The 27,074-nt window shown below is 44.1% G+C and overlaps 2 protein-coding genes and 1 long non-coding RNA gene across 16 annotated transcripts in view; 2 read left to right on the top strand and 1 right to left on the bottom strand.

The window, feature by feature from the left end:
* POGLUT3 (protein O-glucosyltransferase 3) overlaps positions 1-5,188 on the top strand; it is a 41,664-nt gene extending 36,476 nt beyond the window's left edge. For 4 of the 7 annotated variants that reach the window (XR_012667856.1, XR_007355847.2, XR_007355845.2 and 1 more), the window contains 2 exons: positions 2,635-2,786; positions 4,218-5,188. The gene's annotated coding sequence lies outside the window, so the exon portion shown is untranslated. The remainder of the gene's footprint in view (positions 1-2,634; positions 2,787-4,217) is intronic. The other 3 variants (XR_012667855.1, XR_012667854.1, XR_007355846.2) reach the window with 1 other exon arrangement.
* The window catches only part of LOC125634278 (uncharacterized), a 96,283-nt gene extending 79,720 nt beyond the window's left edge, over positions 1-16,563 (bottom strand). For all 6 annotated transcript variants that reach the window (XR_007355859.2, XR_007355854.2, XR_012667861.1 and 3 more), the window contains exon 1: positions 16,004-16,563. This is a non-coding gene — a long non-coding RNA (uncharacterized LOC125634278). The remainder of the gene's footprint in view (positions 1-16,003) is intronic.
* Positions 16,564-17,498: 935 nt separating this feature from the next.
* The window catches only part of C1H11orf65 (chromosome 1 C11orf65 homolog), a 35,553-nt gene continuing 25,977 nt past the window's right edge, over positions 17,499-27,074 (top strand). The window contains exons 1-3 of one of the 3 annotated variants that reach the window (XM_048844705.2): positions 17,499-17,562; positions 23,880-23,958; positions 26,021-26,113. In XM_048844705.2, coding sequence (XP_048700662.1) covers positions 23,890-23,958; positions 26,021-26,113 — 162 coding nt within the window. In that variant the 5' untranslated portion in view covers positions 17,499-17,562; positions 23,880-23,889. Of the gene's footprint in view, positions 17,568-23,879; positions 23,959-26,020; positions 26,114-27,074 lie in introns of all 3 variants that reach the window. The other 2 variants (XM_048844712.2, XM_075127198.1) reach the window with 2 other exon arrangements.

The raw sequence follows: 27,074 nt of genomic DNA, 5'->3' as shown, positions 1-27,074 counted from the left end.
AGCAATGGTCTCAAGTTGCAGTGCGCGAGGTCTAGGCTGGATATTAGGAAACACTATTTCACTAGGAGGGTGATGAAGCACTGGAATGGGTTACCTAGGGAGGTGGTGGAATCTTCATCCTTAGAGGTTTCCATGGCCCGGCTTGATAAAGCCCTGGCTGGGATGATTTAGTTGGTGTTGGTTCTGCTTTGAGCAGGGGATTGGACTAGATGTCCTCCTGAGGTCTCTTCCAACCCTAATATTCTATGATTACATGCCCTGTAACTGGAATCAATTTTGACACAAACCCACAGGATACCTGGTCCTACTAGAGTCAGTGGCAAAACTCCCTTTGACTTCTATGGGAGCAGGATTTGAACCAATGTGTTCATGTTTGAGATAAAAGAAAAAACAGCTCCAGAAGGGCTAGGTGGTCTAATGAATGAGTTCAGCTGGTGAAAAACTAAGTTCAAATACAACCATTGGTTAATGACAAGTGAAAAGTCAGTTTGAAGGCTCTTACTGGGCCAGAACCTAATAAGTACTGAGCATCTCCTGGGTGCACTAAGCAACCTCAGCACCCACTGGCTTTACGAGAGCTGAAGCTGCACAGCATTTTGCAAGATTATCTCTCTAATTCCCCACTCTATTACCTGTCATGAGATGCCCAGGATCAGAATGGCAAAGATGTTACACAAAAGCAGCAATATGCAAAATTGGCATAACTGTATGGAGACACTTGAATTGCTCCTGTCAGTTGTTAGCCGCTTACATTCACAAAATTAATTCATAAATACTTTTAAATGATATATGCCTAATAATAAACCTGCTGAGCCAAATTAACTTGGCCAATCTAGGTTCTGATTTTCAGAGATGCTGAGCAACACCAGCTTCCAGTGAAGTGAATGAAAGCTTCGGGTGCTCTGCACCATTGAAAAACTGTCAGTGCAGATTTAAGCTGTCAGTCTAAAAAGTGCAAGGAAATCTGCTTTTCAAAGAATTCCCAACTCTATAGATGAAGAGAAAAGATAATTAAACCAGTTAAATATGTACACAAAACTTGAGAAATAATTAGACAAAATCAGATATCATTTTAATATATTTTTAAAGCCTATAATTTTTCTACTTTAGGACTTCATGACAAAGTGCATTGTGCTACTTGGTCCCCAGTAAGAAAAGGATAACTTGACCTCTCCCCCTTCCTCTTCCCATACACAAATGCATGCTATTAGTAATAAATGTATTCTGATAGTGTCCAAAGGCCTCAGAGTGGCTGCTTGATAGAGGAGGCTTATGGAGGAAAATTGATTTAAGAAAGGTGGTCTTAGATTTGGACTGAACCACAGGCCAGAGAGATTTAGTTTCCTTTCTCCAGTAACCACTAACACTGGAACAGTCCTTACTGACTGGCTGGCCAGATTTTCAGTTGGGACAAAGAGCCAAGTTACCAACCAGATTCTGGCCATAAGTGGTCACTAGGGCATTCCCCTGGCATAAGGCAACCCACTGCTAGTATTAAGATAGTGGAGCTGGCCTCAGCACCAGCAGTCTGAGGATCAGAAAGCCAAAACCAGCTCCCTCACTTCACTTCAGTCAACAGAGCTCAGACACAAGAGAGAATCTATAGCTTCAATGGAGATAATCATTTGTTCACTGGGGGACTAGGTAGCACTTTGCACCAAAGCATGTACTTATATTATCTTTATATCTATATATTTGTATAATAAGTTACATGTTTTTGTATTATCTTTACATTTCAACTGAATATAAAATTGACCAAAACCTATTTCCTCTAATAAGTGTTACTTTGGCACAGATGGAGATGAGGGCTCATTTCAGAAAGCTGTTTTTACTTGGGAGTTCGTGTACTTTGGCCTGCAATCAAACAGAATTCTTGGCATTGATACTTTACATTCTTAACATATTACTTGCATTCAGCTCTTTGATCATTGTTTCAAAGTTCTTTGGTCTTTCAAACCAAACAGTAGTGTCATCCCAAAATATTGAGTACTTTTAGTTTTTTGTACTTTTGTGCCCTCTTTTTCTTATTCAAAGATTTTGAATGTCTTTCTGACAAGATTCAGTGAGACAGTATCTCTTTGCCTAACCTCCCCACTTATAGAGTCATAGATACTAAGGTCAGAAGGGACCATTATGATCATCTAGTCTGACCTCCTGCACAACGCAGGCCACAGAATTTCACCCACCCACTCCTGCAAAAAACCTCTCACCTATGTCTGAGCTATTGAAGTCCTCAAATCATGGTTTAAAGACTTCAAGGAGCAGAGAATCCTCCAGCAAGTGACCCGTGCCCCATGCTACAGAGGAAGGCGAAAAACCTCCAGGGCCTCTTCCAATCTGCCCTGGAGGAAAATTCCAAATATGGCGATCAGCTAAACCATGAGCATATGGGCAAGATTCACCAGCCAGATACTGCAGAAAATTCTTTCCTGGGTAACTCAGATCCCACCCCATCTAATATCCCATCACAGGCCATTGTTCATTTCCCTCTCATTAGCGTATTGTCACTATATTATATGCTTCAGGATTTCTTTTTAAAGTGTTTTATTTGTTTGGTTCTTCTTAACAAACGAACCATTCAGGATGATACATGGCATGATATGAGGAAAGATTAATGTTGCTAATATTCTGCAGAAAAGGACGCGGGGATTACAGTGGACAAGAAGCTGGATATGAGTCAACAGTGTGCCCTTGTTGCCCAGAAGGCTAATGGCATATTGGGCTGAATTAGTAGGAACATTGCCAGCAGATCAAGAGAAGTGATTATTCCCCTCTATTCGGCACTGGTGAGACCACATCTGGAGTACTGTGTCCAGTTTTGGGCCCCCCACTACAGAAAGGATGTGGACACATTGGAGAGAGTCCAGCGGAGGGCAATGAAAATGATTAGGGGGCTGGGGCACATGACTTATGAGGAGAGGCTGAGGGAACTGGGCTTATTTAGTCTTCAGAAGAGAAGGGGGGGGGGGGGATTTGATAGCAGCCTTCAACTACCTGAAGGGGGGTTCCAAAGAAGATGGAGTTAGGCTGTTTTCAGTGGTGGCAGATGACAGAACAAGAAGCAATGGTCTCAAGTTGTAGTGGGGGAGGTCTAGGTTGGCTATTAGGAAAAACAATTTCACTAGGAGGTTGGTGAAGCACTGGAATGGTTTACCTAGGGAGGTGGTGGAATCTCCATCCTTAGAGGTTTTTAAGGCCCAGCTTGACAAAGCCCTGACTGGGATAATTTACCTTGGGTTGGTCCTGCTTTGAGCAGGGGGTTGGACTAGATGACCTCCTGAGGTCTCCCAACCCTAATCTTCTATGATTCTATGATTCTATAAACAATAAATGAAGTCTCTTCATCCTGCTCCCATTAAAGTCCGCATTTAACCTTCATTGACTTCAATGGGAGCAGGACTGGAACTTAAGTGGGTATAGAATGATCATCTACCAGAATTTTAAGGTATCACCAACAAAAGGAAAAGAATTGTTGAGGGTGACCATATAGAGTAAAACAAAGAGTTACAATAATGATGAAACAGAGCATAGGAAAAATTAAGATGAGTGTTTAGAAAAAATGTCCTAATAGGGAGATTTACTTGCAAAATAGTCTCTTTAAGCAAGCAGTTTAAGAAATTGAGACCTCAGTTGCCCATCACTATAATATGTATTATATGAAAAACATAGATACATATATATTTCAAGACAGATTGGACAAAAGATTCGAGGTGTAACGCTGGCCCCACTGAAGTCAATGACTATGACAAAACTCACATTGATTTCAGTGAGGGCAGGATTTTCCCTTAGAGCTATACTGGAGGGGATGAGAGGGTGCCATCCTTTCTGGCAGCAAGGAAAGGACAAGCTGACCCAATAATTTTTCCCATCTTTAGTTTCTATGATTCAGTCATAATTAACACCCAATAGCACCTCCACAAGTAAAACCAGGTTATACAATAATACAGTAAAGGAAGATATACACTAAGCTGACATTAACATAAATAGGAGTAGGATCAGGCTCAAAAAGATGTAATTTTTGTAATAAAATACTGGTGGAAATTAATTTCCACTTCAGTCCATCTTCCAGTAGTGTAAGGAAAAAGGGAGGGAGAAAATATAAATATAGTTTTTCTACTTGACATCCTTCCACGGTGCACAGTACTGCATCTATTTCCACTTAATCTGTCTTTTATAATCTACAAAAGCTATACACATGCAATTGTTGTATTTTTCAGGTTTCTTCAGAATGGATTCACTGCCTACATATGAGAAATTACTTCTTTTGAAGAGATGTCTTTGGATCCCTTTTGCTTTCTGCTTCCCAAGAACCCTTCATTGGCTGGACTTGCCCATCCAGCTGAAGAGGACTCATTTAGTTCCTGTAGGAACTCAACAAACCACCTCTGAGTTAGCTGGAGGGTATTACTACAGAGCAGAGCCCAGTGTGCTAGAAAAGCCAGCAAATATTGTACCTGTAGCCTTTGAAAGTCACCCACTCAAAACAGTTACTAAGCCCTTTTGTGTCCTAAGCATGTTCTGCTTGCTTGTAGTAGTGTCAGCTCTGAACGTGAGTCATGACCTCTCACATGCTCCCAGACCAGCAGGACACGTATTGAGCTAAGACCTAAACTTAACAACACACTTTGTGATTTGTCAGATTTTTAACTGTTAGCAATATTGCCAACACTTGGTTAACAGAAGTTCAGAGGTCTTTCATCTTAAAGTTGTAACATGAAACCTTTACTCTTATCAAGATTGTACATCCTATACTGGAACATTTTGTTGCCATGGGTTCCAGTGAAACTACATAGGCAGACTGGAACATGTCATCCCTGTCAGCCACACCTCCAAATTCAAGATGTGTCCTCATATTTGATCTCTGCCTGATTAAAGTAATCCTCTGCTAGGGTAGAATGTCAGCTATTTTTCCACTGAAACAGGTGCATGAAATGTTATAGCTCAGAGATCCATATCACCTACACAAGTTAGGCCAACTATGAGCTCTTGTAATTGCTTGTTTTCTTAGTCCACATTTGTGATCCAGGACAGGAGGCATACCCTATCTGTAAATGGAAATAGTAAAGGCACAACCGGCCATGTTCTGAGTCGTAATTCTAAAACATGATGGTGCTGCACTACCAAATTGTCGAAAACCTGAGGGAAGACCTAATTTGAATAAAATGAAAACCTCAGACTCGTTCTGGTACTTGCTGCAGTATGTCTTCTGAACTCTTTTGGCTATCTGTACTAGATTGTAAGAACTTTGAAGCAGGGATCCCCGGATGCCAATCCATGAAGGCAGTGGAGTTTCAAAATAAGGTGAACATAAGGGCGGCTTAACCGGTGGGCACTGTGGTCAGGGAAGCGCTGTGGTCAAGAAGCAAGGAGTGGGATGGGCCTGGGATGAAAGGGAGCTCGGGGAATGAGTGGGGGAGGCAGTGGGGCCCAGAGGTGATGGGGGGATTCCTCTGCCACTTTGGCCTTAGCCCCTCTACTTTTACAAAGGTTCCGGTGCCCTTGGGCTCCCCACAGTGACTTGTCTGCCTGGGCAGGTGCTGCGGCTCTTACCACAGCCTGGTTCCAGCTTCTGGCCTAGCCAAGGGGTGGGGCCTTGGGGGAGAGGAGGAGCAGAGGGCGGGGCCCCATAGTGATGGAGTTGTGGGGGGCTCAAAAGTTCTTTTTACCCAGAGCCCCCATTAACCTTAATGCACCTCTGGGCATTATACATCCAGAATGTACACTTGTTCTGAGGTCCTGAAGCAGGTGAGAGGCAAACCAGTTGAAAGTCCCTGGGTGAAGATAAAAAGGGAAAAAAACTGGGGCAATGTCATGGTAGGGGTTTACTATGGACCTCCAAATCAAGAGGAGGAGGCGAATGAGGCATTTCTAGAACAAATAACAGAAATATCCAAAACACAAAGCATGGGAGTATTGGGGGACTTCCACTACCCAGACATCTATTGGAAAAGTAATACAGCAAAACACAAAATTTCCAGAAGGTTCTTAGAATGTGTTGGGGACTTCTTGTTTCAGAAGGTGGGTGAAGTAAACAGGGGGACAGCCATTTTAGACTTGATTCTGAATAGCAGTGAGGAAGTGATTGTGAATTTGAAGGAGCAAGGCAACTTGGATGAAAGTGATCATAAAATGATAGGCTTCATGGTTCTAAGGAAAGGAAGGAGTGAGAGAAGCAGAATAAGGCCAATGGATTTCAAAAAAGTAGTCTTTAACAAACTCAGAGAACTGGTAGATAGGTAGGCTCCCACCAAAAGAGAATCCAAGGAACAAAAGAATTCAGGAGAGCTGGCAGTTTCTCAAAGAAAATATTAACAGCACAGGAGCAAACTATCCCAATGAGAAGAAAAGGAAGGAAGATTAGTAAAAGGCCAATACAGCTGCATCAGGAGCTCTTTAATGACCTGAAAATCAAAAAGAAATCCTATAAAAAGTGGAAACATGGACAACATGCTGAGGATGAGTACAAAAATATAGCACAAGATGTAGGGAGAAAATCAGAAAGGCTAAGGCTCCTAGCAAGGGACATAAAAGACAATAAGAAGAGGTTCTATAAGTACATTAGGAGCAAGAGAAGACAAAGAAAAATGTAGGTCCACTACTTAGCTGGGAAGAAAAGATAATAATGGATGACATCAAGAAAGCTGAGGTGTTTAATGCCTATTTTGCTTCAATCTTCACAAGGTAAATTCTGACCAGATACTCAACACAATATTAACAACAATGGGGAAGGTTAAAGAATATTTAGCTAAATTAGATGTATTCAAGTCAGCAGCACCTGAGGAAATTCACCCTAAGGGTACATAAGAAACTAACTGAAGCAATCTTGGAATCATAGAATCATAGAATATCAGGGTTGGAAGGGACCCCAGAAGGTCATCTAGTCCAACCCCCTGCTCGAAGCAGGACCAATTCCCAGTTAAATCATCCCAGCCAGGGCTTTGTCAAGCCTGACCTTAAAAACCTCTAAGGAAGGAGATTCTACCACCTCCCTAGGTAACGCATTCCAGTGTTTCACCACCCTCTTAGTGAAAAAGTTTTTCCTAATATCCAATCTAAACCTCCCCCACTGCAACTTGAGACCATTACTCCTCGTTCTGTCATCTGCTACCATTGAGAACAGTCTAGAGCCATCCTCTTTGGAACCCCCTTTCAGGTAGTTGAAAGCAGCTATCAAATCCCCCCTCATTCTTCTCTTCTGCAGGCTAAACAATCCCAGCTCCCTCAGCCTCTCCTCATAACTCATGTGTTCCAGACCCCTAATCATTTTTGTTGCCCTTCGCTGGACTCTCTCCAATTTATCCACATCCTTCTTGAAGTGTGGGGCCCAAAACTGGACACAGTACTCCAGATGAGGCCTCACCAATGTCGAATAGAGGGGAACGATCACGTCCCTCGATCTGCTCGCTATGCCCCTACTTATACATCCCAAAATGCCATTGGCCTTCTTGGCAACAAGGGCACACTGCTGACTCATATCCAGCTTCTCGTCCACTGTCACCCCTAGGTCCTTTTCCGCAGAACTGCTGCCTAGCCATTCGGTCCCTAGTCTGTAGCTGTGCATTGGGTTCTTCCGTCCTAAGTGCAGGACCCTGCACTTATCCTTATTGAACCTCATCAGATTTCTTTTGGCCCAATCCTCCAATTTGTCTAGGTCCTTCTGTATCCTATCCCTCCCCTCCAGTGTATCTACCACTCCTCCCAGTTTAGTATCATCCGCAAATTAGCATGATTATCTTAAAGAACTAATGGAAGACAGAGAAGACTCCAGAGAACTGGAGAAGGGCAAACATAGTATCTGTCTTCAAAAAGAGGAACAAGAGGACCCAGGGAATTATAGACAAGTCAGCCTAAGTTTTATGCCTGGAAAACTACTGGAACATGTTCTTAAACAATCGATTTGCAAGCACCTAGGGGATAACAGAGTGATAAATAATAACCTACACAGACTGGTTAAGAACAAATCATGCCAAACCAATGTAATTTCTTTCTTTAACAGGGTTAATGGCCTAGTGGATGTGGGGAAGCAGTACATCCAGTATAACTTAATTTTAGTAAAGATTTTGATGCAGTCCCACATGACTTTCTCATAAGCAAACTAGGGAAATGTGTGTGACATTGCATTTCATATTCCTTATGAAAATATGCTTATGATATGAATGACATAACTGAGATATACTTTATGCAAAATGGCGCATGTGAGATATCATTGGAAAGGTTATGATTTACTGAATGTGATTATCCAATTTGTATGCCTATATCATTTCTGTATCTGAAATTAGGAATATTGACTATGTATCTGTATTTCAACTATGCTACTTTGGGTGATGCCCACTGCTAACACTTCAGGTACAACAATGGAAAAGCCAGACAGGGCGGATGGCCCATTAGTGAGGACAATGGACTGTGAAAAGCCTGGCCTTCCAGTGGATGCTCCATACTGCCACTTACTCATGGAAGCTGTCGTCCGGTGGTCTTGTCAGCTGATACTAAAACATTACCTGGGACTTCTAGTAACTTTCCACTATGAGGGAAGGGGGGTAGGGTCAAGTTTGGGAAACAAAGGATTCCCGCCTTATGTAAATCCTATTTCAGGGTGGGGAGGAAGGCAAACAGGACTCCTCCTCTCTATGGCTGTCTGCCCAAGAAAGACTGCAAAAGGGAAGGCAAGGGAGGACTCCAGACTGAGAGAGGGGTCCAGTCTGAAAAGGAATATAACTGGAACTCTGAACCACAGAAACTTTGCAAACTGCCTGCAACAATATCTAGGGTGAGAAGTACTATCTGTAACCAATTTCTTTAGTGAAACTAGCTTAGTTTGCGTGTTTAATTTCATTTGCTTAGTAATCTGCTTGGTTCTGTTTGTTACCCCCTTTACCACTTAAAATCTGCCTTTTATAGTTAAAAATTTGTTTTGTTTATTATTAAACCCAGTTTCTGTCATTTCTCACTGTGGGGGTAAGAAGTGTGCACACCTCTCTCCACATTGAGGGAGGAGGTGAATTTCATAATATATCTTTGGGTTTGCACTCCAAGGGAGGTGAACATCTGAGTGCTGGAGCAAGTCCCTTAAACTGAGTCTTCTCAGAGCTGATCTACAGCTGGGTGTGGCCCTGCCTGTGTGTGTGTTAGAGGAGGTTTTAAGAGCCTGGCTCAGCAAGAGAGGTTAAAGAGGGCCCATACTGGCAGAACAGATAGACTCAGTGGTATCTCAGCACATCAGGTGGCTTCCCAAGGAGTCCAACCCATCACAATGTAGTCTAGATGAAATTACTATAATATGGGTGTGATCCTAAGAGCACCCCAGTGCCAGAGGGAAAGGGGCTCCCTGGTATCAGCTGATGAGTTTCAGCTGACCTAACCAATTCAGCATACCCCAACTCCCTATGAATATATCTGGATCTAAAAGGTGTCATGTAGTATGTAATTGTAAAACTAATAACTCCTTGATCATTAATATTCTTTTGTGATGTATGTATGCAGTGTGTATTAAGTTATGGATACATGCTGAAATTACAACTAAAATGTATTTAAACCAGGCATACCATGAGGAGAACAGGTCTGCCCTCGACAAAGGAATGTGTTTGTGTCTCTGCCCAGCCCGGTCGTCAAGCAGAGACAATGAAGGTCAAGCTAACAAATAGGGGAGGAACAGCTTCCAGTAGGGAAGAGAAACTTTATCTGGGATATAAAGACTGGGGGTCTGAACCTCACGTGATAAGCAACTGAATCTACTGACTACATATAATCTTACTGTATTATAAAAGTTTATCAAGTGAGGTGTTTTATGAAAGCCTATGACACAGTGATGATTAATTTCATTGTAAAATATATGTATTAACACTGTATAAGGAATTATGGATACTCATTGATATTAGGTTTTACAGTCTGTGTCCATACAAAGGGAGAAACTGGTCTCTCCCAGAGAGGAGAGAATATCACAGCTATTTACTTGTCTCCCATTTAAATTAAGCATGGGGTAATCAAAACAATGGAAGCCCCACTTACATACAGCATACAGGGAAACAGGAAGTCCACAGAGATAGAAAAAAGGAGTGAGGTCACCCTGCCTCTTGAAATAAGGTCATTGAACTTTGGAAGATATAAGAAAGAAAGAAGCCATCTATGACATCCATCACTAGACAGACACAAAGGAACAGAGTACTTGCAAGCTGAGAAAGATGGGTCTTTCAACCAAGGGAGAGTTGAAGTGTCTGGCAACTGGATGTAAATGAGAAACCTGCTTAGGCAAATATATTTCATCTATGAAGACAAGGGAAACCAATCCTTTGTGCTTCAGTGGAAAGTCTTAACTGAGAGAAAGTCAGCCAGGGCTGGAAAGAAGAAAGATTGGCAAGAAATCTGGGTAGAACGAAGACTGTAGCTAGTTTAGTCTTAGCCACTGGAAAGTATATTTTGTTTTATTTCTCTTTCTGTCTTCATTCCTCATACCTGAACTCACTTAGTCTATGTATATTTTGTTAATACATTTGTTTTATTTTCACTATAAACCAACTCAATGCTGTGTTTGAAGGTTTTACCGCAGTTAATAAGCTGTAATGTGCTTTTGTTTCTTTAAAGGAGCAACAAACCTTATTATTTCTCTGAGTGGTCCAGGTGAGGGCTGGACACTTCATGGCATATGGTTTTGGGAAAATCCAGTAATGGGAGCATGTTGGGGTCACCTTGCTGGTTGTAACCAAGGCTGGTGGAAGCCAAAGTGAGGGTGTGGAAATCTAAATGGGCTACTGGGGTCAGAGCTGTCTAGCACACGTACACTCAGGGTGTGACCTGCACAGTTGTAGGCTGACTATGAGTGTCGCATGCTGTGACCTAAATTAGCGAAGCATGGTGAGGAACCCAGGATTGCCGTCCAGTGATGACACAATCCCTTACTGCTCTGGATTGCTTCCCAAAGTATGACGGTAAATGCACAACTGGTTGAAAAACTGTACTCAGAGTAGTTATTAATAGGGCTCCGTGTCTGTCATGGAGATCGCAGAAGTTACAGATTCTGTGACTTTCTGTGACTTCTGCAGTGGCCCATGTGGCTGGCCCCAGGGCCACCCAAGCAGCTGGCCTCAGGGACAGCTGCTCAGGCAGCCCCCAGGGACATCCACACCAGCTACTGCTGGAGCGGCTCTGCAGCCAGGCACTTGGGTGGCTCCGCAGCCAATCGCATTGGCTGGAGCTGCCTTGGGGACAGCTGCATTGGGTGCTGCTTGGGCGGCCCCGAACAGTTGGCCCTGGGGACCACCCAAGCAGCAACTGGTGCAGCTGGCCCCCGAGATCACGTGAGCAGTGGTCCCAGGGGCGGCAGGAGCAGTTGCAGCTCTGTGGCCCCTAGCAAAGGTCCGGGGACGGCCGGAGTAGCAGGGGAAGCAAGGTAGCCCTGAGGGGTGGCCGGAGCAGCTGCTGCTTAGTGGCCGCCAGCAGCTTGTGCCGCTGGCCCTGACATACCCCCCCAGAGCAGCGCCCCCTCAGGGGCACCCCATAGAGCAGCAGCCTCCTGGTCCTTCCCAGCAGCACTCCCCCAGCAGTGGCCCCCTGTGTTGCCCCAGAGCAACGGCTCCCCCGGGACCTCCCAGAGCAGCAGTGCTCCCCAGCTAAGATTTAGTCAGGGGTATTTATAGTAAAAGTCATGGACAGGTCACAGGCAGAATTTTTGTTTATTGCCCATGACCTTCCATGACTTTTATTAAAAATACCCATGACTAAATCGTAGCCTTAGTTATTAGTGGTTCATTATCAAACTGGGAGGACATTATTTAGTGGTGTTCTGCACTAGTAAATATTTTCATTAATGATTGGGATAAGGGGGCAGAAAGTATGCTTATAAAATTTATGGATGACACCCAGCTGGGAGGGGTTGTAAGCACTTTGGAGGATAGCATTAGAATTCAGAAGGACATTGATAAATTGGAGAACTGGAAATCAACAAGATGGAATTTAATAAAGACAAATGTAAAGGACTACACTTTGGAAGGAAAAAAATCAAATGCACAAATACTGCCTAGCCAGTTACTTCCAATTTTGTAATACTGCAGAAAAAGATCTGGGGTTGTAATGGATCAAAACTTAATATGAGCCAGAAATGTGATGCAGTTGCAAAAATGGCAAATATTGTTCTGGGGTGCATGAACTGGAGTGTTGTATGTAAGACATAGGAGGAAATTTTTCTGCTCTACTTGGAATTGGTGATGCTTCAGCTGGAGAACTCTCCAATTTTGGGTGCCACACTTTAGGAAAGATGTGGACAAATTGGAGCGAGTTCAGAGGAGAGCAACTAAAATGACTTAGAAAATATGACCTCTGAGGAAAGGTTAAAGAACAGGACATGTTTAGCCTTGAGAAAGGAAGACTGAGGGAGGGACATAAGTCTTTGAATAGATTATGAGCTGTTACAAAGATGATGCTGATCAATTGTTCTCCGTGTCCACTGAAGGTAGAACAAGAAGTACTGTAATGGGCTTAATCTGCAGATTTACCTTAGATATTAAGAAAAACTTAAGGATAGTTAAGTACTGGAATAGATTAACAACGTGATCTTGTAGAATCCCCATTGTTGGATGTTTTTAAGAACCGGCTGTCAGGGATGGTCTTTCTAGGTATATATGTCCTGCCTCAGCATGGGAAGATGGACTAGATGACCCTGAGGTCAAGCTCTCTTTCAGCCCTATAGTTTATAAATTGCAACTACTTATCTAGGTGCCTGTAAAACCCTCATTAACATGGTATTTGAGCACCTTGTGACAGGTTGGCTCACAGAAAGCCCCTTTGGGACTGCCACCTGATGTGTCTACTGTGGAAGTAGATAAAGGGAATTTGGATGCAGGCCTCTGAAATGAGCAGGAGTCAGGCTAACTCTAGCTTTAATAACGCGAGATTTGTAGAAGCAGGGATAGTGCGAAGCGAGTGGGAAAAGAACTGTGAAAGAGGCTGTTGTGACCTTGTATTAGATAAGAATAGAATGTAGACTATAAGAGAAATTGGTGAGAAAAATAAAATCTAATGAAGGAATATGTATAAACAATATGCAGCTGTTGCTGATTGTCTGTAATAAAGGTATAAATGCTTGCTCTAATTGTTTATCTTTAGAGAGACCTGCCTAGGTGGGGGGAAACGCTGTGTCCCAGTGCATTCTCTCCCTCTGTGCAATTGCTTGAGATAATAAAATGTATCTGACTTGCTGCACCCAACCTGAGAGTGAGAACTGTGTTTTTCTGCGACACTAGACTACCTCTGAGACTGTTTCCCCTGCCAGTTTAGGACTTCAGTACCTTGCCTTGTTTGAGCCAGACATGCTTGCCTGCTGCAAACACAGATCCAAGCCTGAACCACGTCCCCCACAAGCTGCAGGCTTAACTGAAAACAGTTTAAGTGCTCCTGTCTCTAGCACTCAGATACCCAGCTCCCAATGGGGTCCAAACCCCAAATAAATCTGTTTTACCCTATATAAAGCTTATACAAGGTAAACTCATAAATTGTTCGCCCTCTATAACACTGATAGAGAGATATGCACAGCTGTTCCCCTCCCCCCCCAGTATTAATAAATACTCTGGGTTAATTAATTAGTAAAAAGTGATTTTATTAAATATAAAAATCCAAGTAATAACAGACAGAATAAAATAAATTACCAAGCAAAACAAAACAAAAACACGCAAGTCTAAGCCTAATACAGTAAGAAACTAAATGCAGGTAAAGCTCACCCTCAGATTTCAGAGTAACAGCCGTATTAGTCTGTATTAGCAAAAAGAAAAGGAGTACTTGTGGCACCTTAGAGACTAACCAATTTATTTGAGCATGAGCTTTCGTGAGCTACAGCTCACTTCATCGGATGCATACTGTGGAAACTGCAGAAGACATTATATACACAGAGACCATGAAACAATACCTCCTCCCACCCCACTCTCCTGCTGGTAATAGCTTATCTAAAGTGATCATTCTACAGTAGGCATCCGATGAAGTGAGCTGTGGCTCACGAAAGTTCATGCTCAAATAAATTGGTTAGTCTCTAAGGTGCCACAAGTACTCCTTTTCTTCTCACCCTCAGATGTTCCAATAAGCTACTTTGACAGACTAGACTCCTTTCTAGTTTGTCCAGTCCTTTCCCCTGGTACAGTCCTTGTTCCAGCTCAGGTATTAGCTAGGGGATTTCTCATGACTGCAGCCCCCTTTGTTCTGTTCCACCCCCATATATAGCTTTGGCACAAGGTGGAAATCTTTTGTCTTTTTGGGTCCCCAGGTTTAAGATGTATTCCAGTACCAGGTGACATGGTCACATGACCTGTGAGACCCCAAGCCTTCATTCTTCCCAGCCTGACTCACAGGAAGGCTTGCAAATGAACAGAGCCATCTACAGTCAGTTGTCCTAGTTGATGGGAGCCATCAAGATTCCAAACCACCATTAATGGCCCACACTTTGCATAATTACAATAGGACCTCACAGTTAGATTTCATATTTCTAGTTTCAGATGCAAGAACGATACATTTATACAAATAGGATGACCACACACAGTAGATTATAAGCTTTCTGATGATACCTTACAAGAGACCTTTTGCAGGAAGCACATTCCAGTTACATTATATTCACAAAAAGAAAAGGAATACTTGTGGCACCTTAGAGACTAACCAATTTATTTGAGCATGAGCTTTCGTGAGCTACAGCTCACTTCATCGGATGCATACTGTGGAAACTGCAGAAGACATTATATATACACAGAGGAGGTAATAGCTTATCCAAAGTTCTCACTTTGGATAAGCTATTACCAGCAGGAGAGCGAGTTTGTGTGTGTGGTTTTTGGAGGGGGGTGGGGGGGTGAGAGAACCTGGATTTGTGCTGGGAATGGCCCACCTTGATTATCATACACATTTTAAAGAGAGTGGTCACTTTGGATGGGCTATTACCAGCAGGAGAGTGAGTTTGTGTGTGTGTGGGGGGGGGGGGGGCGGAGGGTGAGAAAACCTGGATTTGTGCTGGAAATGGCCCAACTTAATGATCACTTTAGATGAGCTATTACCAGCAGGAGTGTGGGCTGGGAGGAGGTATCGTTTCATGGTCTTTGTGTATATAATGACAGGTTTCAGAGTAACAGCCGTGTTAGTCTGTGTTCGCAAAAAGAAAAGGAGTACTTGTGTGGCACCTTAGAGACTAACCAATTTATTTGAGCATGAGCTTTCGTGAGCTACAGCTCACTTCATCGGATGCATACTGTGGAAACTGCAGAAGACATTATATATACACAGAGTCCATGAAACGATACCTCCTCCCACCCCACTCTCCAGCAGGAGAGTGAGTTTGTGTGTGTGTATGGGGTGGGGGGTGAGAAAACCTGGATTTGTGCTGGAAATGGCCCACCTTGATTATCATACACATTTTAAAGAGAGTAGTCACTTTGGATGGGCTATTACCAGCAGGAGAGTGAGTTTGTGTGTGGGGGGGCGAAGGGTGAGAAAATCTGGATTTGTGCTGGAAATGGCCCACCTTGATTATCATACACATTTTAAAGAGAGTAGTCACTTTGGATGGGCTATTACCAGCAGGAGAGTGAGTTTGTGTGTGGGGGGGCGAAGGGTGAGAAAATCTGGATTTGTGCTGGAAATGGCCCAACTTGATGATCACTTTAGATAAGCTATTACCAGCAGGAGAGTGGGGTGGGAGGAGGTATTGTTTCATGGTCTCTGTGTATATATAATGTCTTCTGCAGTTTCCACAGTATGCATCCGATGAAGTGAGCTGTAGCTCACGAAAGCTCATGCTCAAATAAATTGGTTAGTCTCTAAGGTGCCACAAGTACTCCTTTTCTTTTTGCGAATACAGACTAACACGGCTGTTACTCTGAAACCTGTCATTATATTCACACTCATTAGCATATTTTCATAAAATCATATGGAGTGCAACATCACACACCTCATAATTTTTTAATATATTTATACTCACAACACCCTTAGAAAGTTCTATTAACTCCCTTTTTACAAAAAACTGAGGATCAGGAAGACAACTTACCCAAGGTTACAAATGATATCTGTGGCAGAGCAGGGAATCAAATCTTGGTCTCCAAAGTCCTATGCTAGTGTTCCATCTAGTGGTCAACCTTTCCTCTCCTACATGCACAAAATATATATTAGTCATCTTTGTATTCCAGGTGAATTCCCTTTGGTTCAGGACTGCTCTTCAAGAAGGCGCACTAACACAGGCTAAGAAATGTCTTCTCTGACAGTGGCATCATTATATTCCAGATAATAGAGTCTGTATCTGCCCTGTCACTCCCCCACCCCTGTTGCTTTTCTACAGTATTTTAAATCGGGGGTAAACAGTACAATCTGTGGTCCAATCCTGACAGGTGCACAATGCCCACACATCTCAATGTGCTGAGGGCATCTATCTCCTTACAGAAGGGGGCCCTCATTTGTGGAGGGCAGGAGCTAGGTGAGCCTCCTTTAGGGCTGGTGAAACACTTCCCTCTGAGGGAAAATGGGGGCAGTTCTGCTCTTGTCTTGACCTGGAACAGCAGTCCCAACCCTGGAAAGATCTCATCTTCCTCAGTTCCCCAGAGCCCTTGGCTCCCATTCTGCACCCCAGCCAGAAGGAAACTTCTGGACTCCCCTGGATCTCCCCTCCTCAGTCCCCAGCCGAAGACACCTCCCTCAGACCCTCCCCTCCCCACCCTCCAGCCCAGAGACACCTCCCTTGGACCCCGCCGTCAGCCGGGAAACACCTCCCCCGGACACACACCCCCTGAGCCCCCAGCCGGGAGACACCTCCCCCCCGAGCCCCCAGCCGGGAGACACCTCCCCTGGACCCGCCCCCCAGCTCCCAGCCGGGAGACACCTCCCCCCCGAGCCCCCAGCCGGGAGACACCTCCCCCGGACCCCCCCCCTCAGCCCCCAGCCGGGAGACACCTCCCCCCCTCAGCCCCCAGCCGGGAGACACCTCCCCCGGACCCCCCCCCCCTCAGCCCCCAGCCGGGAGACACCTCCCCCCCGAGCTCCCAGCCGGGAGACACCTCCCCCGGACCCCCCCCCCTCAGCCCCCAGCCGGGAGACACCTCCCCCGGACCCCCCCCTCAGCCCCCAGCCGGGAGACACCTCCCCCCCGAGCCCCCAGCCGGGAGACACCTCCCCCGGACCCCCCCCTCAGCCCCCAGCCGGGAGACACCTCCCCCGGACCCCCCCCCTTAGCCCCCAGCCGGGAGACACCTCCCCCGGACCCCCCCCTCAGCCCCCAGCCGGGAGACACCTCCCCCGGACCCCCCCCAGCTCCCAGCCGGGAGACACCTCCCGCGGACACGCCCCAGCTCCCAGCCGGGAGACACCTCCCCCTCAGCCCCCAGCCAGCGTCACCTCCCTGGTCCTGGTCCCGGTCCCCTCCGCAGCCGGGAGACTCCTTCCCCGGACACCCTCCCGCCCTTAGCCCCCGGACACTTCCCCTGCTCTGGACCTTCCTCCTCTCACCTATAAGCCCCGCCCCCTCAGTCCCCTCCCCTAGGCTGTGGGTTACTATAGCAACGGGAGGCGCAGCCGCCACCAGCCGAGCCGACCTGTCGCTGCGGGGCCCGGTACCTGGTGAGGTGCGGGGGGGGGGAAGGGTGGGCGCGCAGGGCTTCCCCTCACCCCCGCCTGTCGCCAGCAGTTCACCCAGGAGGGGAGCGGGGAAAATCACCTCCTGGCCCCGACCCCCCCCCCCCTCCAGCTCCTGCTCCCAGGGTTTGCCGGTTTCCTTTCCAGTCATTTCCTGGCTCCTCTCCTCCGCTCCAGGCGCAGCAAGGCGTCCCGCTAACTCCGGGGCCACTTTTATTTAGGTGCCTTTATTCTTTTTTCTAAAGCCATCAATTGTCGGGTTTTTTTAGTCCCTGCCCCCCCCCCCCCGCCCCAAAGACAACTGCTTCAAAGGCTCTTTTCCTGTTTAAATAAAAATGTGCATATGTGTTGGAGGGAAACAAATTTGGATAATGCACACATTTAGTTTTCAAAATTCCCCAAAATTATTGTAAAGAAAACATAAGAACGGCCATACTGGGTCAGACCAAAGGTCCATCTAGCCCCGTACCCTGTCTTCTGACAGTGGACAGTGGCAGGTGCCTCTGAGGGAATGAACAGAACAGGTAATCATCAAATGATCCATCCCCTGTAGCCCATTCCCAGCTTCTGGCAAACGGAAGCTAGGGACACCATCCCTGCCCATCCTGGGTAATAATCTTTGCTACACCTATCCTCCATGAACTTATCTAGTTGTTGGTTTTTTTTTTAACCCTGTTATAGTCTTGGCCTTCACAACATCCTCTGGCACAGAGTTCCACAGACTGTGTGTTGTGTGAAGAAATACTTCCTTTTGTTTGTTTTAAACCTGCTGCCTGTTAATTTCATTGGGTGACCCCTGGTTCTTGTATTTTGAGAAGGAATAAATAACACTTCCTTATTTACTTTCTCCACACCAGTCATGGTTTTCTAGACCTCAATCATATCCGCCCCTTAGTCTTCTCTTTTCCAAGCTGAAAAGTCCCAGTCTTATTAATCTCTCCTCGTTTGGAAGCTGTTCCATACCCCTAATCATTTTTTAAAAATGCGAGAAACAATTATCTCAAAGTTATCAAAATAGCCCGTACAGTTTCCTGTCAAACATGGTAATTTTCTGTGGGGAATAAGGCTGCTATTTCTGCTGTTGCGTCCCACCCACTTTTAGCTAAGAACTAAAGCAGAGAGCTTTTTAGCTCGGTTGCTCTGTACCTCCTCCTCAAAGACAAAATCTATGGTAACATGGATTGCACAGATGTACACCACCTTCAAAGGCTATTTGTATTATTCAACCTTTTTGTGGCCAGAAGAACACAGCTGCTTTAATGGAAACATGCAAACTAACTGTAATCACTGTAAAGTCAGCATTTAAAAATGTAGAATAAAGTGAGTAGTTCAGCATGATACAGAGTATGATAGATGTAGAAATGGAATCTAGTTTAAACTCAGGGAAGACACTCATGCAGTTTGGCTAATGAGAACTCTAGCAGCAATTTAGAAGCCAGATTTTTATTTCTTAGAGATTGGAGGCAATATCCTTATATTTTGTAAATTTAAGCTCTGTACACTTTATAATCCATGAAAGATTATCACTTTCAAATCCAAATTTATGCTTGCAGAACTTGGCATATATTTTACTGACTTGCATGACTTGTGTTGAAAAATCAGAATGGATCTTTTCAAGTGCATTGTAAATCAAAACACAATAGTGTCTTAGGGGAAATTACACCCAAAATATACAGTACTACAAAATTTAAAGACAACCCTGAAATTAAACTTCAAAGATGTACTGAAATTCCTCATTTTAAAAGATATTACATGTTTTGATGCCAGTTCTTCAAGGTGTTGCTTACCTTCAATTCCACTGAAATCAATGAGTTGAAGGCAATCAGTATGGTCCAGGAGTTATTCAGCACCGTTTGTGAGAGTGCTCTTTACTTGGTCTTTTATTTTTGTCATTTGATGACAGATTATTATTGCACCAAATCAACTTTTCCAGAGGAAACACTTCCTTTTACTGACGGACATAAGTTTTGATCTGTATAATTAGGTTGAGATAAGATAAATTGACCTGGTAATGTCAATTGGAATTTGCATTTAAGCATTGTGTTTGCTTTCCCTATTGCATGGTCCTAAGGCCTTGTCTACACTATCACTTTACAGCGCTGCAACTTTCTCACTCAGTGTAGGTGCCCAGGCCCTGTCTCATGCCTAAACTCCACTGCAATTCCCTCATGTATCTCAGTTGCAGGGCCCAATCTGTCAGGCAGTCACAGAGCATGCCTGATCCCACATAAAATGGGGGTGGGGGAAGGGGAAAGCATATCCTCCATTATAACCTTTAGTCTAATGGATAGGGTACTTGCACAGGATGTGGGAAATTGTGGTTCAGGCCCCTCTGACTGATAAGAACGGATTTGAATGAAGGTTTCCCACTTCACAGATGAGTGCCTTAACCACTGGACTATAGTCATTTTTGCTCTCTTTCTGGCTAAGTGCATATTTAATTATTTTTATCCAGTGGAACACCTTAGAGAGAAACCCACTTCAGAATATCCCAGAGCCCAGTTGTTATGGTACTCACCTCAGAGGTGAGAAAACCATCTTCAAATCCCTTCTCTCCAGGTGGAGGAGGGAATTGAACCAGGGTCTCCCACATCCTGGGTGAGTTCCCCAACCACTGAATTAAAAGTTATAAGGGAGTCTTTCTCCTTCACTCATCACCACATGGCCATTTTCCATGGAATTGGGTTTTCCACTGCTGTTCTGGCCAGAGATAGCTTTGGTGCCTATCACGGGAGAGGGTTCGTGGCTATGGATCCCAAATGGGATCCAGCCTGGACTGTTTGGCACATAACTCCAGGAGAGAGTCGGGGCTTAGAACACACACCTCTCCTCAGCATCTATTCATTATTCATTAACTATTCATTAGCTTAGGCAGCTCCTTGTCTAGTGTGCTGGCTTTGTGGATCCCATTGCTAGATGCTTATCTCTGCCCATGCATTTTATAAGGAGCCTACGCACTTAAGTCAGAGTCTCTGGCATCCACTGGATGGCTAGGTGCTTAAAAGTTAGGTGTTGCAATGCCAAAGTCCCTTTGTGGATTTTGGCCTTGGCCCCTAATAGCACCTAGAATCCAAGAGCAGATGAGGTCCTAAAATCAGTCCTAAATTGTGAGCCTTTAGGGCAGAGGATGAGACATGTCCTTGATCATGAGGGCAAGAATCACTTGGCCATCCCTTCAAGCTTCTTCCCAAGTCTATTAGAATCACCTCTATTTTGTTCAGACTGACTTTCAGTTAAATTGCTGCCATGCATATTCCAGCCAGGATCAGGCACTGACAAAGTACCCACACTGCATCACCTGAGTTAGCTGAAATTACAAAAGTGAGCTGAATTTCATCCTTACACTGAGAGCACTGCAGCCCAAGTCATCTCATAGTTCCCCACAGTGATATCTTACACCAACCTTGAAAAAAGAGGCATCAAGGTAGAGCTTTACAGAACCCCACATGAAAGAACCATCAGAGCACTCATTTGAGGGAAGCTGGTACTTTACTTATTACTTCTTTTGTTCTATTCTTTTAGGTATATAGGTCCAACTGACATGATGCAATTAGACACATGTTCTCCCATAACCTCTAAAACCTCAGGAAGTTAAACTGGCTACAACTCCTCTAGTGAGAGCACTGTCAGCAGAATTGCACAGTCCAACTTATTACAGTAAAGAGCTTTCAAAGGTGTGATGCTAAAGTTCAAAGTATGGTGATGATAAAGATGAAGCAAATTTTCTTGTCTTCCACCATTGCTTCTGCATTCTTCATCTTTAGCATCACAATGCCATACAACTTTGAAAACTCTATATTATAATCATTGGACTGAGTGCAATTGTGCTGACAGTACTCTAACCTGTTGGCCATACATTTCTACTCCTGACAGTCATCAATAAACCAAGTTTACCTATGAGGATCATGAAGAAAGAGAAGATGCTTAAGAATCATCATATAAATAGTTCAGGAAAAAATATCATAATGTCCTACCAGCCATTAGACAAATTGAGTCACCAGCTGCAGAGCATAGAGAATTCTGCCCTGATGATGACACTGTCTGAAAAAGGTGTAATTTCCACCCTGCTGTCACCACACATTACCAAAGACAAGATCCACGTTATGCCCCGCTCTGTGCATGACACCTGAAATTACCTGACAAAATACACATTTAGGATTTTGTGTTTCTCCTGCTATAGTGGCTGATATTACATCCAAAGCAGATATTACATCCGAGGCTGGAGCACCCATAGGGAAAATTTAGTGGGTGCTCTGCACCCACCGGCAGCCAAGCTCCCCTCACCCACCGTCCCACCTCCTCCTCCCCCCCCCACTGTGTCCACGCTTCTCTGCCTACCTCCCAGCGCTTCCCGCCCTCCCAGTGCTTTAGCACACTCCGTGAGGTGTGGGAGGAGCGGGAATGTAGCGTGCTCAGGGAAAGAGGCAGAGCCGGGGTGAGGATTTGGGGAAGGAGTTGGAATATTGGCAGGGAGGGTGCAGAGTTGGGGCAGGGACTTTGGGGAAGGGATTGGAATGGGGGTGGGTCCACATGGAAGGGATGAAGTGGGGGCAGAGAGGGGGTTGAGCACCCACGGGAAACAGGGGAATTGAGCGCCTATGGTGGGTCAGACAGACAAAGAAAACGTAAAGCAGGAAGGAGAACACAGGGGCAGGCATTTGGAAGGAGAAGAGAATTTTTGACTACAGGACCAGTCAAAGCTGAGAAACTGGCTGTAGGAGTTTCTACAGATTTACCATGAAAGAAACCATGTGGTGGTATGGGGCCCCCAATAGGGGGCCCCTCAAAATGCAGGACAAATCTCATCTGACAAACTGCCCCTGAGTCCCGGACAGCGGTGCAGCAGGGCTCAGGCAGGTAGGCTGCCTGCATGCCGTGGCCAGTCGCTCCACACTGCTCCCGGAAGCGGACAGCTGCTGGCATATCTCTGCGTGACCCTGGCGGCAGGGGGGAGGCTCTGCGCGCTGCCCCTGCTCCGGGCGGCGCACGGAAACCCATTTCCCCCAAGAGGCGCGCAGAGATCCCTGCCCACTCTGCCTCCCTCCCTGCAATAGCCTCAGGGCTGCCCAAGAAGCAGCTGATGCCGCTGGCCCCAGGGGCTGCCGGAGCAACAGTGGTCCCAGAGCAGCAGCAGTCCCAGGGGCCACCCTGGAGGCCATCGGAGCAGCAGCCCCCGGGGGCCTCGGAGAGCAGTCAGCCCCTGCCACCAGAGCAGCGGTATCCCAGGGTTCCCCAGAGCAGTGGTGCTCCGGGCTCCAAGAGCTACTAAGTTTTAGTCGGGGTATTTATAGTAAAAGTCATGGACAGGTCATGGGCCATGAATTTTTGTTTATTGCCCGTGACCTGTCCATGACTTTTACTAAAAATACCCATGAAGATCTCTTAGTCTTACATATGAGAGAATGAGATCTACTAGTTCTAAAATCTACTAGTTCTACTAGTTGTAAAATCTTAAAGATGATAAGAAACAACCAGTTCAATTCACTATCTACAGCTAATAATTCCATTATTTAATAAATTAGATAGTTTTAATTGCAAAACATATTTTGATAAATGTAGCACATTTTTAATATAATTTGAATTTCCATCCAAATAGAGCTTGCCACAAATCACAAGTTACAAAAATATAATTTAGTAAATAAGAAATGTATCATTCACCATTTTCTACATAATAAAAAATGTAAAAATTAAGACTCTGTATAAATATATGTTTAGCTCTATAATTGCTTAAATTAATGGAGATAAATATAGCATATTGTCCTGGTGAGCAAAAAGAAGCACCAAATTTAGTGTAAAGGCCATATTTAGTTGCAAATCCAACCAATGATAATCACCCTTTCTTCAGGTTTCCTGCTTGCTGATTTAAATCATGATTAAAATCAGTTATTTAAATCACTTTGATTTCAAGCAGTACACCCATGCTGAATGCAATTGTGCATGGCCATCTTTGAAAAGCAGGTATTGTTTTTTGTCTGTATCTGTATTTCACAGTTACTTATCCAAATTCTATGAATTATTTAATTTTGTAATTTCTACCTAAGATTACTGGTCTAGAGGGGATATAACTTAGTTAGAGAAACTAGTTATTGATGAGTAACCTATTTTTTCTCCATCTTAATTCAAGTCTTAAAGGCTAATGTGGGTGAGGTAACACAGCTACAACAACATTTTTAAAAGACACATTTTTTTAAAAGTGTTTTTTACCAGATACTTACTTTAAACTGGTTATAAAAGAAAAAGGCCGTGAAAATAGCAACTGAGGCAATATTGAATAGTTGTGAACAATAGCCTTATTGTTTTAGGCATTTGTAAATGTCAATGGAAGAAGACAAACGGAACCATGCTGCAAGAGTCATTCAGAGGTGCTGGAAAAGATGTATTGTGAGTGTGAAGCACTATTTTATGTTTAATCATTTTTTTAATCCTTAAACACTTAAGTAACAATTTTGATATTTTTCTCCTCTATAAACCAAAATGGTGATGGAAAGTTTGCCAGGAGCAGGAACTCCAGGGGTGTGAATCCCCCTTCCAGTACAGCTGTCCCCACACATAGGGCTGATGCTGGCCTTAAAACTTAATAGAGAGTTAACGATCCGCAGAAGCCTGCATATACAGTATATTACAAATTATATGTAATTTTATATTGTCAAAAGCAGGTGGAATTCCATAGCTGCCACAAGAAAAAAAATCACATCACATTACCAAAGGGCGGTGGTGTATTAATATAGGTGGAATGTGTGGGCTTCCTTCGGGGGTGTTTTGGTCTTTTTATTCTGTGTTCTACACAGTCTACAGTAGCGCATAGCATGTAGTGAGGCACTGATTACAATAGCTTTAGGAACATAGAATCATAGAATCATAGAATATAAGGGTTGGAAGGGACCCCAGAAGGTCATCTAGTCCAACCCCCTGCTCAAAGCAGGACCAATTCCCAGTTAAATCATCCCAGCCAGGGCTTTGTCAAGCCTGACCTTAAAAACCTCTAAGGAAGGAGATTCTACCACCTCCCTAGGTAACGCATTCCAGTGTTTCACCACCCTCATAGTGAAAAAGTTTTTCCTAATATCCAATCTAAACCTCCCCCACTGTAACTTGAGACCATTACTCCTCGTTCTGTCATCTGATACCATTGAGAACAGTCTAGAGCCATCCTCTTTGGAACCCCCTTTCAGGTAGTTGAAAACAGCTATCAAATCCCCCCTCATTCTTCTCTTCTGCAGGCTAAACAATCCCAGCTCCCTCAGCCTCTCCTCATAACTCATATGTTCCAGACCCCTAATCATTTTTGTTGCCCTTCGCTGGACTCTCTCCAAATTATCCACATCCTTCTTGAAGTGTGGGGCCCAAAACTGGACACAGTACTCCAGATGAGGCCTCACCAATGTCGAATAGAGGGGAACGATCACGTCCCTCGATCTGCTCGCTATGCCCCTACTTATACATCCCAAAATGCCATTGGCCTTCTTGGCAACAAGGGCACACTGCTGACTCATATCCAGCTTCTCGTCCACTGTCACCCCTAGGTCCTTTTCCGCACAACTGCTGCCTAGCCATTCGGTCCCTAGTCTGTAGCTGTGCATTGGGTTCTTCCGTCCTAAGTGCAGGACCCTGCACTTATCCTTATTGAACCTCATCAGATTTCTTTTGGCCCAATCCTCCAATTTGTCTAGGTCCTTCTGTATCCTATCCCTCCCCTCCAGTGTATCTACCACTCCTCCCAGAGGGACAGCCCTCAACAGGAGGGTGGGTGACTACTGTATTACTGGGGAAAGTTGCCATTTAAAGAGTTATAAGTTGTTAATGATGGGATGATGGTAAAGAGAAGCAAAGGAGGAAGTTGGACAGAAATGGGAAGTATAAAAGGCACTTAGATACCACGGTGATAACCTAGTTCACAGAGAAAGAAATGGACAGACTTTTAAAAAGTTATTGTAAAGGCAATCCCCTAAATCCAAAGCTGAGGAATAAAAGGTGGTCTCGTTGGGAGTCTTACCAAAGAGATCTTTTCAAAGGTAACTATGGTAAATTAGGAGATTTAGATGCTCTCCTTTAAAATTTCCCCTAGTATATGGCAGCAATTCCATTCTTTAATTTGTATCTATATGCATTTCTTTCTCTGAAAGCTCTCTCACTTTTAACTCACTCTGACTTAATACCAAAACAAACAATATAAACTTATTTTTTCAAATATGCACTTTGTTACACACATTTGACTGAATTCAGCAGTGCTGTAACGCTATTAACTTCACTCTTAAGGGCTGGGATGAGTACACCAGGCACAAGTTTAACTCTGTGAGGCCATTTGATGGATTGTGCCCCACACTGTCCTAAATTCTGTGTGATTTGGCATGGGGAAACCCTGAATAGTGTCATAACTATGTTCAAAATCTGGAAAAACTCCAGGGACAATAGTTTTTCTTGGTATATTTATACTTCTCTACAGAATGTCCGAGTCTTTCGATACTACAAAGAACTGATAGGCTTTAGAGGAGTTGGGGACCCTCATCTTCTGATGAAATGCATTGACCCTAGAGAGGTAAGCGCTGTATTTACTGATGTATTTTCATTGCTATATCTGTGTACATGTTACACACATACTGTACAATATAGTTCAGGGTGTTAGTGTTTTAATTTTAGTTTGTCTCACTGTCGTTTATTTGGGGCATAGTATTGGGAGACAAGGATCATTACAGCATTATAAATCAAATACAGTTTTTGACTGTTCCATCATTTGAATTCCAAGATTTACTGATGTAGGATACTTTGTGGATTGAACACAACCGAAACTATGTGCCAGAAAAGAAATATATAGTAGTTACAAAAGAAAGTATCAGTAAATAACAAAAGTAAAAGCATATCCAAGCTAGAATTAGAGGGAAAAAGGAAAGGAGAAGGCTGAGCCCATAGAAGTCAGTTGTTTTCTAGGAATTGAGGACACCAACTCATTTCATATAGAGAGGCCATTTAATAGCTAACAGATGGTAAAAGGCATTTCAGGTCCAATCTGACTCATACTGTTTCAGGCCAAGCCTGCTTATTTTCAGAGCATGTTGTAAAAATCATCTTTCTACAAAAACCTTTGTGCAATAAATTGCCCCAAGGAATTAGTCACATATGAAATGCTGACTGGATAAAAACAGTGGCCCATCTAGACCAGTATCTAATGCTTGAGTGGATGTGCAAAAAAAAGTGCAGTAGGCAGTTATAGAAAAACCCAACCCTCAGGAAAGTTTCTTCCTCTCCCTCAATAGCTAGAGGCTGACTTGTGGTCAGATGTATGAGAGTTTTTTATCGCTTCCAGAACTCTTGCTTACTTTAAAAAAATATTTATTGTTGTCACTCCGAATATTCGCATTATCCATATAAATGCCTTATTTCTCCTTGGAAGAAATACTAAAACAAGAACAAAAGTGAAAGAGAAAATCTCCTCCCTCACCCTAAAAAAACAATTAAACAAAAAACAGTAATATAATGAAGAAGCGAGGAAGAGAGTCAAT

The sequence above is a fragment of the Caretta caretta genome, chromosome 1 (genome assembly GCF_965140235.1).
Source record: "Caretta caretta isolate rCarCar2 chromosome 1, rCarCar1.hap1, whole genome shotgun sequence".
In the NCBI taxonomy this organism is placed as follows: domain Eukaryota; kingdom Metazoa; phylum Chordata; order Testudines; family Cheloniidae; genus Caretta; species Caretta caretta.
Note: the sequence above shows the minus strand (reverse complement) of the source record. Positions and strands in the feature narration are given on the sequence as shown.